The sequence below is a fragment of the Macrobrachium rosenbergii genome, chromosome 41 (assembly GCF_040412425.1).
Source record: "Macrobrachium rosenbergii isolate ZJJX-2024 chromosome 41, ASM4041242v1, whole genome shotgun sequence".
NCBI classification, from domain to species: Eukaryota; Metazoa; Arthropoda; class Malacostraca; order Decapoda; family Palaemonidae; genus Macrobrachium; species Macrobrachium rosenbergii.
In genome coordinates, this window is record NC_089781.1 from 15,932,010 (window position 1) to 15,947,380 (window position 15,371).

The 15,371-nt window shown below is 37.0% G+C and overlaps 2 protein-coding genes across 2 annotated transcripts in view; both read right to left on the bottom strand.

The window, feature by feature from the left end:
* Window positions 1-8,414, bottom strand: part of LOC136826671 (WD repeat-containing protein 86-like) — an 88,996-nt gene extending 80,582 nt beyond the window's left edge. The window contains exon 1 of the mRNA XM_067084029.1: window positions 8,029-8,414. The gene's annotated coding sequence lies outside the window, so the exon portion shown is untranslated. The remainder of the gene's footprint in view (window positions 1-8,028) is intronic.
* A 2,361-nt stretch (window positions 8,415-10,775) lies between these two features.
* LOC136826437 (uncharacterized) lies at window positions 10,776-14,380 on the bottom strand. Its single transcript, XM_067083656.1, has 3 exons — window positions 14,187-14,380; window positions 12,758-12,948; window positions 10,776-11,087 (listed from the first exon to the last, which is right to left on the bottom strand). Exons 2-3 carry the CDS (start codon window positions 12,933-12,935, stop codon window positions 10,912-10,914), a joined length of 354 nt encoding a protein of 117 aa, XP_066939757.1. The 5' UTR covers window positions 12,936-12,948; window positions 14,187-14,380; the 3' UTR covers window positions 10,776-10,911.
* Window positions 14,381-15,371: the final 991 nt, after the last annotated feature.

A 15,371-nucleotide genomic window follows, 5' to 3' on the forward strand; every position in this document is an offset into this window, starting at 1 on the left:
TTTGGCTTTGCCCTGAATTCTATATTCAATTCAATGCACCCGACGTTTATCAGGCCAGCGTCACAGAGCCAACTAATGTCAGCTTCGACGAAATGTTTTGGAATGCAGCTTCGGCCACAATAGAACGCCTTCTAGCTCTCTCTTTTGAACTGGACCAGGTTCTTTTTATTGAGGGGCGGGCACCACACACCTAGGAACTGGTTTTTGCTACGTCCGGCACATGCGAGTGAAGTCACGTGACTTTGAGCAGCTAAGGACATCATCATCATCATCATCATCATCGTCGTCACCAACTGTGAGATTTGCACCTCGTGATGCCCTTTCGCGTCTAGATGTTGTTGGTTCAACTTTTCTTGTTTTATCTTTACTCGGGTTTGTACCCACATATCTTTTATAATCAGTGGCTCTCTCTCTCTCTCTCTCTCTCTCTCTCTCTCTCTCTCTCTCTCTCTCTCTCTCTGCCATGTATATATATATATATATATATATATATATATATATATATATATATATATATATATATATACATATATATATATATATATACATATATATAATATAGATATATAGATATACATCTTATTTATATGTACATATACATATAAAGTATATATACATATACATATATATAGTGAATGTAATTCTCAACTTACACATACACATATATATGTATATACATACATATACGTGTATAAATCTATATATATATGTGTGTGTAGTGCACGTATTTCTCTACTTACACACCCATAAATCAAACGTGTGTACTTTCTCATCTACAAAAGCAAGCACGCAGCGTAGCCAGACATACGAATCGAAAGTTGCAAATATTCGTTTTTTTTATTATTTTGATACGATGCAACACAATTTTCAGCCATCACCTTCCAGTTACATAAAAACAAAACAAACACACACACACACACACACAACTAGTGCAGAAGCATCTTGCAATCACGTGTCCACCGAGACATACACGTGTCTGTACAAGGAGCAAAAAAAAAATGTGACCGGGAAGAACGACTTTGTTACTCACGTGTTTGACCAGCAAGCAATAAAAAAAAAGAAGAAACAGAAAGAAAAAGAAAAAGAAAAATACAAGGAGAGACACTCAGCTAATTATCACATCTCATCTCGTGGATTTTGATACAACGAAAAAATTCGACACTTAATTCACGTGTTTGACCAGAAAGCCAAAAAATAAATAAATAAATAAATAAATAAATAAAAAATAACAGAACAAAAAATAAAAAAATTAAAATATAAATACGAGGAGAGACCCTCAGCGAATTACCGCATTTCATCACGTGGATTTTGATACAATGAAAAAATTCAACAATCAACTCACATGTTTGACCAGAAAGCCAAAAAAATAAATAAATAAATAAAAAATAACAGAACAAAAAATGTAAAAAATTAAAATATAAATACGAGGAGAGGCCCTCAGCGAATTACCGCATCTCATCTCGTGGATTTTGATACACATAAGAAAAAATTGAACGAATAACTCATGTGTTTGACCAGAAAGCAAAAAAAACAAAATAAAATAAATAAATAAATAAATAAATAAAAAAAAAAAGAAAATAAAAAATAAAATATAAATACAAGGAGAGACCCTCAGCGAATTACCGCATCTCATCTCGTGGATTTTGATACAAATAAGAAAAAACTGAACGAACAATTCACGTGTTTGACCAGAAAAAAAAAAAAAAAAAAAAACCAGTACAGCAAAAACTTAAAAAATGAGAGACCCTCAGCGAATTACCGCATCTCATCTCGTGGATTTTGATATTAACTATAAATAACTGAATCATCAACTCACGTGTTTGGCCAAAAAGCAAAAAAATAAATAAATAAATAAATAAATAAATAAGAATAAAAATAAACATTTCAGGAGAGACCCTGTAACGTATCTTCAATAAAAGAACGCATTCTTAAAGAGTATATTCACAGAAGTAGGGATAGGTACAGCAATGGAGACGTCCAGTCTTATCTAGCTAGATCTGCACAGCAACTGGACGTCATGAATTTGAGACAAACCTTGGTTGCTTAGGTTTGTGTGCAACAACCAAACGACCATCATGCAGAGAAACATTTTTAACATAGACAATAGAAAAGCCATTCACCTTAACACTTACGTCGTGGATTTTGATACAAATGAAAAATGGAACGATCTTTTTGGCTAAATGAACGTTGTGGAGAGAAAAAATAGCTCCAAGGTCTTGGAAGGAACATCAGCCGGTTTCAGAATACGCAGTTGCTTCCAGAATACGTGCAGCTAGAGTGAGGTTCATGTTACGTCAGTGGCTGACGTGTTTTGACGCACAGGTGTAAAGTGATTTTCTTTTTTTGCGTCGATTTGCTCATTTTTTTTCCTAATATCTGATCTCTTCTTTCTGTATTTCCTATTACCTTCTGTAACTTTTCAAATGACCACTGTAATATTCTTTGGAAGCTTGAATTTCAAGGCAACGGCCACTGTAGTCTTGTCCCATATGAGTAGGGTTCGTCGTCTGAATAATAATAATAATAATAATAATAATAATAATAATAATAATTTCATCCAAATCTCTGAGTTTGTTTGACTATTACTAAGACCAACAGATGATGATATTCATTAAGACCAAGGACGTTTCTCTCTCTCTCTCTCTCTCTCTCTCTCTCTCTCTCTCTCTCTCTCTCAAAAAAGATCGAAAATTATATCAAAGTGGTCCTTTAAACCGGCCAGCGGAAAGTAAGAGGAATTTTGTGTGATCAGACAAACCGAAATTTTTTGCCTAAATGAAAATTTACTAAGAGAAAGTTTGAACTAGTTTGAAATCTTAAGGTCTCGTATTTCTTTCATGTTGATTAGGAGAAAGAAAGGGTTTGCGCTAGTTTGAGAATTTCAAGGATTTTTGTGGTCATATCCCAAAATTTTGAGGACAAAAAATGTTATGAAGAAATCTGAAATAATTTGAAATTTCAAGTCTTGTATTTCTTTAATACTAATCAACAGAAACAAAGGTTCCCGTAGGGGGATTAGTGCCGTCAGTGCACCTCATGCGGTGTACTGTAGGCATTACTTAGTCTTAAGGTTCTTTGCAGCGTGCCTTCGGCCCCTAGCTGCTACCCCTTTCGTTCCTTTTACTGTACCTCCTTTCATATTGTCTTTCTTCCATCTTACTTTCCATCCTCTCCTAAAAATTGATTCATAGTGCAACTGCGAAGTTTTCCTCTTGTTATACCTTTCAAACTTTTACTGTCAATTTCCGTCTCAGCGCTGAATGACCTGATAGGTCCCAGTGCTTGGCCTTTGGCATAAATTCTATATTTAATTCAATTCAACAGAAATATAGGGGTTCAGCTCGTTTGGGATTTTGAAACAACTTTAATTCTTACATGCCAATTTACAAAAACACTGAGATAATCATGGGGCATTTCATCCAAGCATCATGGGCAGACTGACTTTCTCATTAAAAATTCTATGCAGCTTTCATGGTAACTAAGATATGTTTAGCCCATATCATTCGTACAGTCGCCTTGATCACATTTACCTTTAAACAGCAAAAGAATTATCCTCTCCCCCATTCTCTCTGACTCATTCTTTCTTCTAGATGTATCTTCCTCTCACCCATCACCTCGGAGTCTTTCCCTCATTCAGGAATACCTTACAAATCACAGCCAGCCAGCCAGCCAATCTTCATCTCGCCACTGTACAAGTAGCGTCTCTTTTGTAACCCCACCAACTCTACAGATATTATCAAACTTAGAAACTCCATTCTCTCATCATTCATATCTGCCTCTCTCCATCACTTGTAGTTGAGTTGAATTTAGAATTTAGGCCAAAGGCCAAGCACTTGGACCTATGATGTCATTCAGCGCTGAAAAGAAAATTGACAGTAAAGGAGGTTTGAAAGGTGTAACAGGAGGAAAACCTCGCAGTTGCACTCTGAATCAATTGTTAGGAGAGGGTGTAAAGTAAGATGAAGAAAGACAATATGAAAGGAGGCACAGTAAAAGGAACAGAAGGGGTTGCAGCTACGGGCCGATGGCACGCTGCAAAGAACCTTAAGTAATGCCTACAGTGCACCGCATGAGCTGCACTGACGGCACTACCTCCCTACGGGGAGATCTCACTTGTAACCCTACCAACCGTAAAAAAAAACAATCTCAGACTTCAAAATTCGTACCCTCCATTTTTTTCATCGTCAGATCTGCTTCTTTCCTATATTTCACGTTCAAGAAATCTTCAAAATATTCACTCCATCGACAAAGACTGCACTCACGTCAAACAGTGTCTCTCCATTTGCATTTTTCACTCTGGAATCATTTTATTTATCGTCCTTTCTCGACAAGACGAAAAAACGTGGGTCCTGCTGGCTACGGGAGAAGAGGATCATCATCCATTTAATGGGTATTTCATCTACGAGGAATATACAACCCTTTACGAGGCGCTCCTCTGCATTTAGAAACATTACATAGGAACCCAAACGCAGTGGCACTTCCTACGTTAGCAATGTCCCGGTTGGCCCGCTACTAACAGTACAGTAGCCGCCCACAATAAACAGTCTGACCTTCTGTATGTGGTTACCATTGGCCTTAAAACAGACAGAGAGAGAGAGAGAGAGAGAGAGAGAGAGAGAGAAATCCTCAACTAGGTTCTTCTTTGAAGGTGTCTTTGCAGTTTAAAGGAAGGTGGCCTACAAGTTGAGATTTTTTAGACATTTCAAGAGATGGAGGCTGCAAATAGCTCTCAGATTTCACGTTAAGACAAACTAAAAGGTCTAAAAACTGAATTCCTTATAGTGCTGTCCACGGTGCACTGTAGGTAGTGCTTAAGGTTCTTTGCAGTGTCCCTTCGGTCCCTAGCTGCAACCCCTTCCATTCCTTTTTCTGTACCTCCGTCCATAGTCTCTTCCTTCAGTCTTTCCACCCTCTCCTTACAATTGTCTCATGGTACAACTGCCAGGTTTTCCTCCTGTTACACCTTTCAGACCTTTTTACTGCCAATTTCCATTTCAGCTCTGAGTGACCTCTTATGCCCTAGCGCTTGGTCTTTGGCCTAGATTTTATGTCATTCCAATCCTTATGAAGAAACCATGGAGTTAATTACTTGGGTTGTACGAGCTACTGAAAGAATAACGATGATTCTAACAAAATAAATTTAGAATCTTTGCTTCCCTTTTGCGCACCATGTTGCAAAAGTCTTTCTCGAATTGACTTGAACTGAATATAGAATTCAGGCCAAAGACCAAGCACTAGGACGAATGAGGTCATTCAGCGCTGAAACGGAAATTGACAGTAAAAGGTATGAAAGGTTTAACAGGAGGAAAACCTCGCAGTTGCACTATAAATCAACTGTTAGGAGAGGGTGGAAGGTAAGATGGAAGAAAGAATATGAAAGGAGGTACAATAAACGGAACGAAAGAGGTTATAGCTAGGGGCCGAAGGCCCGCTGCAGAGAACCCTAAGTAATGCCTACAGTGGCCCGCAGGAGGTGCACTGACGGCACTAACCCCTCTCCGGGGTCTTTCTCTAATGGAGCGGCACTCGATAGACCGTAAAACTAAGCACTTGAAATATCATAGTCCGATCGTCTCGAATCAATCATAACGTCATTTATAATCATATTAACTTTTTCGTTTCTTTTCTACCGACTGCGCGGTCCTTCTCTAAAGCCTAGGATAACTTTCACAACTGCTGTGAGTAAATGGAATAAAACTTTTGGAGCCAAAATTTTCTATAATTTTCAACAGAATTTTTATAGTAATTATAGCGGTGATGTGAGATTTTCGCTGCCATAAGGATATGAGAAAACGCATTCTCAAATTGTGCCTATAAAACAGTTTTCAAAATATCACTAGTTTTTATGGTGATATTGATTAAGATAACTATTTATTTTGGGCATTAAAATCTCCGGTATTTTAGATAACAAAAGGCATCAATGTACGCTGGATCGTATCAGTTAAGTATTCGTCTGATTATAAGTATTCCGTTAAGCTTTAGGATTTCACCTTAAATTTGCATTTCGAGTATCAGAATTAGTTAACATCGATAACTGCTAACCTCATTTAATTTATTTCCCTACATTTCGAACACAACTCAAGCACTAGAATGTTAATTTTTCCCACTGCGCGTCTGCAGGGTAAAATCTAGCCAGACTTAGATTCCTCTAGCGAGTCCACTCTAGAAGTACGCGTGCGCTACAACAAAGTTTGCTCTCTCTAGAGCAGTGGCTCTTAACCGGGGGTGTTCGCACCCCTAGGGGCTGCGAAGCCGGTTGCTAAGGGGTGCAAGATGCCTATGAATAATTAAAGCAAATATATTTTTATATATGCATGATATTTATCTATAAAAAATAAAAGAAAATGATCAATAATAATAATAATAATAATAATAATAATAATAATAATAATAATAATAATAATAATAATAATAATAATAATAATAATGCAACACGGAACCCCACACTATAAAACCACCCAGTCGGATAGGATGACTGTGATAGACTAGACAAAAAAAAATAAATAAATAAATAATAATAATAATAATAATAATAATAATAATAATAATAATAATAATAATAATAATAATAATAATAATAATAATAATAATAATAATAATTATTATTATTATTATTATTATTATTATTATTATTATTATTATTATTATTATTATTATTATTATTATTATTATTGCTACAGCAGTGCTCTGAGCTATTGATAAACCTACACCTAATTTCCTAATACACATCATATCAACTTTGTATTCTTTTTTATTTCAGCAATTCATGGGGTGCGAGAACTGACTGCTGATTTGAAGGGGGCGCATACATTGCAAAAGGTAACGAACCACTAATCTAAAGCTTCCGGAAATTGGTGATAGGTTAAATCTGCCGAGACTGCTCTACCGTTTGTGTATATAAGAGTGTGTTAGGCTGGACAACTCCTGCATTTGCATTTTGCCTACCTCATGACCTGTTGCATTTATCTAAAAATGCTACGAGGATGGCTAAGACATTCGTAATTTGTTTAAACATTATTCCATTTCACAAAAAGGGTACGGTTTCATAGCATTAAAAGCATATTTGAGCAAATACCTCGCTGAACGTGTCTAATCTTGACATATACATATACATACGTACATACATATACATATATATACATATATAAATAGATATACATACGTATGTATGTATGTATGTATGTATATGTATATATTAGGCATGTATATATATATATATATATATATATATATATATATATATATATATATATATATATATATATATATATATATATATATATATATGTATATATATATATATATATATATATATATATATATATATTTATATAAATACATATACATGTATAAATATTACACATTATATATATATATATATATATATATATATATATATATATATATATATATATATATCTAGGATATATATATCTAGGATCATGTCAAAATTAGCGAACCCACTCGCTGCAGGGTTCGCTGTTCTTTACAAGAAGATTATTGGGTTCGTTATTCTTGACATGGGAATAATCGGGTTCGCTGTTCTAGACATGAACACTTCGGTACCAGACATTCGATCCCCCAGGGACTAGTACTAAACAAGGCGGGATACATTTGACCGCCCAGGGGGCTAGTACTAAACACGGCGAAACAGTGTAGATGAATCACTGTTTCGCCGTGTTTAGTACTAGCCCTCATGTGGAATTGGAGTTCGGACCGGAAAGGGTTGGCCATTCTTTACATGGGGGTCATTGGGTTCACTGTTCTTCGACATGGAGATGTTGGGTTCGCTAATCTTGACATGATCTATAATATACATATTATATATATAATAAAGACTTGGGCATCATATTTCCTAACATATATACTTTCCTAAAACAAAATAACCATTTAATATGTAATTTGCCCACAAATAATCGAATAAGTTGACAAGGTGGCATTCATGTCAGATATAAACAAAGGTTTTCGGTTGTAACCAAGATAAGTACCATTCAAATACATACGAGTAAAACACATTGTTTTACTCACCACGTTTGTACTAGTTGTTCCTTACAGTTCAGTGCCCCAGTCATGAAGGAAAGAGCGTCAAAAAATTCCAACGTACTTTTCACCACCATGTCATCCACCTCTGTGCCCTTCTACTTTTTCTCCACTTTTCTTACTTCACACGTCATCTGAAAACGCAGACCGAGCCGCCTTGGGAAAATTCCAAATTCAGGAACCTTGAAATGCTCTGGTAATTTCGTTTATAGCACTGACTTTCTTTTCTCAATGAGACAGTTCACAAATCGGGGACCCTAACGTATGGCTGCACGAAAAGACTTGCTTAGAGCACTAACCCTACTTGTATTTATCACTGGATGACCTCTCCGAGGTAGCAATCTGCCCGTAAGGGACAACTCTATATACTGGAGAAATTCACCTGGAGCAGTCTCGAGGAGAGCTCAGAATCACGTGTACACTGAAACACTAGTTAAGACTAACAACCTTAGGGGGGAGGCGTGTACAGTAATTCTAGTTAAGAGCTCTCTTACTTCTGCTTATGCGTTTCTCGACTTCTAGAGAGCTTTACCTAGAGCATATTTAGCTAAAAAAGTCTACCATACTTTTAGATGTAAGTTAAAATCGTCTTGACCTTAATATGCGTAAAAACAAGTCTGCAGCGTACACGTACCACAATCCAGAGAATAGAACTAACATAGTGTTGACCTTACTATGCATAATATATATAGGTTTTTCTATCGAACTACCAATTACTTTTTTACCGTTTTACCTTTCCTGTAACAGGCCAGGGTCATATGGACGACCACCGTGGTGAAATAAGGGGCCTCCAGTTACTCAGTATTCGGGTCTTCGCTTTCAAAGCTTCCTTTCAATACTTGAAAAGGTGTGAGTTACGCCCAATAACCTTGAAATGAAACCAGTGCAGACGGTTTATCTAGTACACTAAATATCAAAGGAAATTTCTTATTAAGGATATACAGCAATATCCGTAAAATGAGATGTGTGTGTGTATGCGCATACATATCAGGTCAAACGTATTTGAAACTTTTCCCAGAGACAAATATTTACGAATATTTTCAGAGCAAATCACTGCTTGGGATTTAGTGGTTCATAAGTAAATATTCTATATTGTAGCTGATGTCCTCCTACCATCTGGTTAAACCCTAGCTGATATCCTCCTACCATCTGGTCAAACCGTAGCTGATATCCCTGTCATCTGGATAAACCGTGGCTGATATCTCTATCATCTGGTTAAACCATAGCTGATATCTCTATCATCGATTAAACCGTAGCTGATATATTCCTATCATCTGGATAAACCGTGGCTGATATCTCTATCATCTGGTTAAACCGAAGCTGATATCTCTATCATATGATTAAACCGTAGCTGATATCCCTATCATCTGGATAAACCGTGGCTGATATCTCTATCATCTGGTTAAACCATAGATGATATCTCTATCATATGATTAAACCGTAGCTGATATCCCTATCATCTGGATAAACCGTGGCTGATATCTCTATCATCTGGTTAAACCATAGCTGATATCTCCATCATATGAATAAACCGTAGCTGATATCCCTATCATCTGGATAAACCGTGGCTGATATCTCTATCATCTGGTTAAACCATAGCTGATATCTCTATCATATGATTAAACCGTAGCTGATATCCCTATCGTCTGGTTAAACCGTAGCTGATATCCCTACCATCTGGTCAAACCGTAGCTGATATTTCTATCGTCTGGTTAAACCGAAGCTGATATATTCCTACCATCTGGTCAAACCGTAGCTGATATCCCTACCATCCGGTCAAACCGTAGCTGATATCCTCCTACCATCCGGTCAAACCGTAGCTGATATCCCTCATCTGGTTAAACCGTAACTCAGCGTTATATAACAAGAGATAAATATAATTTCACAGAATCAGCCAAGGGTGCACTTTCGTCTGACTGAGAAGAAAGATTGTCAAAACAAAATCGTTACGAATGATACCTTTGAGATGGAGATTCGAGCAGTAGAATCTTTGGTGAAAGAAGTGCTTTAGGAATGAATCAGCCGAAATAAACCTTTAGCAGTAGGATCTTTGAGGGACAGAAAGTTAGATCGTAAAATCTCAGGGCTCTTGACATCAAGTAAGTGGTGTATGCAAATTGAATAGCCACTACACTCAGACCATACTTGACGACAAAGTTACGAACTATGAGAGAGAGAGAGAGAGAGAGAGAGAGAGAGAGAGAGAGAGAGAGAGAGAGAGAGAGAGAGAGAGAGAGAGAGAGAGAGAGAGAGAGAGGAGGGGGTTGGGTTTGGGGTGGAGGATTCCATTGATATTTTTATGTATTTTTATGTATGCTAAACTGGAGTAACAAAGCTAAAGGTCACTGGGAGTAACTCAACCCCAAAAGACATGTGTTATTGAAAATTTTTAAAGTAAAAAAAAAGTTTGCGTTGATATACCTACTGTATATATATATATATATATATATATATATATATATATATATATATATATATATATATATATATATATATATATATATATATATATATATATATATAATATATATATTTACATATATGTATATATATATATATATATATATATATATATATATATACACATATATACATATATAAATATATATATATATATATATATATATAAATATATGTATAAATATAGTGTAAGAATCTGACCTCGATGCAAACAAAATAAAAACACAAACAAAGTAAAACTCAAAAACAAATAAAAAGGTGAACAGCAAAATCATGAACAACAGAAAAGAACTAGCTTTAAAAAAGTTTATTCAGACACACACACACACAGTACAAAAAAATAAGAAAATAAAAAAATACAAGCGAAATCTAACAAAAGTTTAAAGAAGCAATGACTTCGCTTCCTACGGTCTATCTTCCTCCCACGTCCACTCCGAGGAGCATGGCCCCGATTAACCTGGCCCAGAGGTCCGGGTACTTGGACTGCAAGAGCTCCATGGATCTGGTCATGGACTGCCTTTCCTCTTCTGTCTTGCAGTGAGGTGCAGGGCACTGTCCGAAGTTCCTCATGGTGGCGAAGGCGCGGTCTGGAACGGAGCAAACGTTCGGGTTAGTTTCGTCTTTCGAGAAGTGTTTTTGGATGTACAAAAATACAATTGAGAGGGGATTAGAAAGGCATAGAAATGTTTCCTCCATCCGGTAATATTTACGGATGTACAAAAATATAACTGGGAGGGAATTAGAAAGGCAAAGAAACGTTGCCTCCATCCAGTGATAAATGGATGTACAAAAATATAACTGGGAGGGAATTAGAAATGGATGTACAAAAAATATAACTGGGAGGAAACGTTTCCTCCATCCAGATACGTTTACGGATGTACAAAAATATAATTGGGAGGGAATTAGAAAGGCATAGAAACGTTGCCTCCATCCAGTAATAAATGGATGTACAAAAATATAGCTGAGAGGGAATTAGAAGGGCAAGGAAACGTTTCCTCCATCCAGATGCGTTTACGTATGTACAAAAATATAAAATATAATTGGTTACCTCCATCCAGTAATAAATGGGTACAAAAAATTAGAAAGGCATAGAAACGTTTCCTCCATCCAGATGCGTTTACGGATGTACAAAAATATAATTGGGAGGGAATTAGAAAGGCATGGAAACGTTACCTCCATCCAGTAATAAATGGATGTACAAAAATATAACTGAGAGGGAATTAGAAGGGCAAGGAAACGTTTCCTCCATCCAGATACGTTTACGGATGTACAAAAATATAACTGGGAGGGAATTAGAAAGGCAAAGAAACGTTACCTCCATCCAGTAATAAATGGATGTACAAAAATATAACTGAGAGGGAATTAGAAAGGCAAGGAAACGTTTCCTCCATCCAGATACGTTTACGGATGTACAAAAATATAACCGGGAGGGAATTAGAAAGGCGAGGAAAGATTTCCTCCATCCAGTAATATTTATGGATGTACAAAAATATTACTCGGAGGGGATTACAAAGGCAAGGGAATGTTACCTCCATCCAAATACGTTTACGGATGTACAAAAATATAACCGGGAGGGAATTTGAAAGGCCAAGTAATTTTTCCTCAATCCAGATAAGTTTGCGGACGTACAAAATATAATTTGAAAGGCATAGAAACGTCTGGATTAGTTTCGTCTTTCGAGAAAAGTTTACGGAGTGCTAAAAAATAACTGAGGGTAAACATTAATCCAAAGAAACGTTCAAAATAGTTTTACCTTCATACAAACGGTCGTGGACGTACAAAGAAGAAATTGAGAGAGAATTAGCAGGACAGAAATGGACGAGCAAAATGTGATTGAGAGGGAAATGGGAATGCGAAGAGCTAAACAGCACAAACAGAGTAATGCAGAAGCAATGTCAACGGTAGTAAGGGTAACGCCAATCAAGTAATAACAATTAAAAGAGGGAAGGGAATTAGTCTGGGAAGAAGGCGTAACTTGACAATGGCTGAAGTAAGTAAATGAGAGAGAGGAGAGAGAGAGAGAGAGAGAGAGAGAGAGAGAGAGAGAGAGAGAGAGAGAGAGAGAGAGAGAGAGAGACTTGTTAATGAAAAATAAAAATAAAAAATTCCATTCATGAAATATATTATTTCACTTAAAACACTGGCAAAAATAACATGATACACTGCCCCATTCTTTGCAAATTGCCCTTGCCAGAAATACTGAAACAAACAGACATCAGACGAAACAATACGGAAACGCCAGCAACACTGTCCTTACCTTTGATCTTCTGTTCGATCTTATTGCAAGGCCTGTCGTTCACGAAACAGGCGATGATGCTCTCCACCTGCTGTCTGTCGCTGAAGTAATCGTCGATCGACTGTTTGGTCTGCGGTGCCGCTAAGGTGGCACTCAGCAAGACGAGTACCAGGAACACACAGGACAGGAGGCGAGTCATTGTTGTAGGATTACTGCGAGGGAGAGGGAGAGAGGAACTGCTTATATGCATGCCGCTACGCCTTTGGGTTTTTTTGCTTGTTTGTTTTGCCAGAGGTGTGATGTCTGTGCGAGATGATTCGCTTATCGTCTATAGGCGATGTATCAAACGGTCTTGATAAATGCGGTTAGCCTTCGGTGCTTACGGTGTTGCCAAAAGAACACATTGCTACACTTAGGCTGATGGGAACCGCTTTTAGTCTCCTAGTGCCACTAGCCTGTCAGTTTGTATGTCACAGAGAAGTAACAGGGCAAATAAACTAGTTTCAGAATCGACTTGTGCCCAGCTAATGACTGGCCCATTCGTTCAAAATGCTGAGAATTCAGCTGCTATTACCTTTGGTATGTGCGTCTAAAAATTATAATAGTATTTCCCAATTTGATCACTTTATGTAGTGGAAGCTATATCAATTATAATAATTACACAGTTGATTTGCCTTACTGTTAAATAAGATGTCAGGTATTTCCTGTTATATTTAGGTGATGGAATCCTCGGTTTGACAAAAAAAAAAAAAAGACAATCAGATGGCGTTAATCAATCAGCAATTCCAGATATGCGTATTGCCAACTCATCTTCATATACACGAGAGAGAGAGAGAGAGAGAGAGAGAGAGAGAGAGAGAGAGAGAGAGAGAGAGAGAGAGAGAGAGAGTTTTGGTAACAGAATCCAGTTCGGGAGGACTTAATACTTCTAGAACCACTTCATATATCTAGGTGCTAATAATAGCTTAACTTTCACAGAGAGAGAGAGAGAGAGAGAGAGAGAGAGAGTTTTGGTAACAGAATCCAGTTCGGGAGGACTGGATACTGTTAAAACCACTCCATATATCCAGGTGCTAATAATAGCTTAGCTTTCACACACACACACACACACAGAGAGAGAGAGAGAGAGAGAGAGACCTGCGGTAACAGAGCCCCAATTGTAGAACTGTACATTCTCAAACCATCTTTACACAGGTCTCATCAGGCACTGACAAAAATAAAAAAAAAATGCACCACTGAACTCTTAACCCTCATTATACTGAATACAAAACTCAAAGCCTTAGCAAGCCATACCATATGAAATTCAGAAAGCTTCACCCCACATTATACCGGATAAAAAACTGGAAACCTTAGAAAGCACACAACATGATATTTAAAGAGATTTGGAAGTGAAGTCAACATCAAGATTCTCCTTCGCCGGAAAGTTCTAACGTTGATTTCTCCTGCTTACCTGAAGAAGCGAGCCTTGACTCAGCAACAGCAGTAGCAGCAGCTGTAGAAGCAGTAGAAGAAGAAGAAGAATAAGAAGGGAAGGAAGAAGAAGACCTTAAGGGCAGTCCAACTGAAACGGGGTAGAAGGCTTCCCAAGAGCTACGAGAAAGTGCGTCAACAGAGGCCAACGTTTTGAGAGAACTTAGGTCGCTCCCAGTCTCCCGCGACTTATATATGCCTTGGACTCCTTCTCGCTTTCATTCGGCGCCGGTGGTGCCTTTCTGTCTCTCTCTCTCTCTCTCTCTCTCTCTCTCTCTCTCTCTCTCTCTCTCTCTCTTTTCGCGTCTGTTTGGCGCACGTGAATTGCCCAGGTTTCTAATGCAGGATATAGAAGTGGTAGTTAGGGTGTCTCCTCTCTCTGGGCAGAAATCGAGATAGGGAAAAATGTGATGCTTTCGAATGTACGTTGTTCAAGGGAGATCTTCTGGGGTCGTCGTTCGGCTGGAACGGATGGCTGCTGGAAACTCAAAAAAGCAACGTTTCTGCTGGCAATTGCAGTGTCCGACAGGGCTATGAGCCATTGACATTATAAGGTGTTCCTTCTCCAGATAAAGGCCGCGGATACTTAAAAGCGTATATTTAACTTGTTCTGAGCAGACAAGATTCAAGTTATTTATTTACACTGATCTTAGAAAATGATAAATACAAAATGCAACATGATTTGTTCAATATAGATTTGCTACGTTTAAATGCTCTAGCTCACAATCTTACCCAATTATTTATCAGTATGCTTTTTAGTTGTGAATAAGACGAGCACTCAAATCTCTCTCTCTCTCTCACTCTCTCTCTCTCTCTCTCTTTATATATATATATTTTATATAATTTTTATATACATATATATATATATGTGTATATATATATAGTTTATATATATATATATATATATAGTTTATATATATATATATATATATATATATATATATATATATATATATATATATATATATATATATATATATATATATATATATATATATATATATATATATATATATACTTAATGAATACAAGAAACACATGCAAGTCCCACTGCATATAACTATTAAATAAATATCTTGTCACCAAACACATACACATACATCACGGCCTCTGATTCGACCCAAACATATGTTACCTGGACAAGCCAACTTTTTCCTACACTACC

Excerpts from the sequence above, each read along its gene's own strand:
- LOC136826437 (XM_067083656.1), bottom strand. The coding sequence starts at position 12,935 with ATGACTCGCCTCCTGTCCTGTGTGTTCCTGGTACTCGTCTTGCTGAGT. Across the intron at positions 11,088-12,757 it reads GATCGAACAGAAGATCAAAG|ACCGCGCCTTCGCCACCATG; the intron begins GTAAGGACAGTG and ends GCTCCGTTCCAG.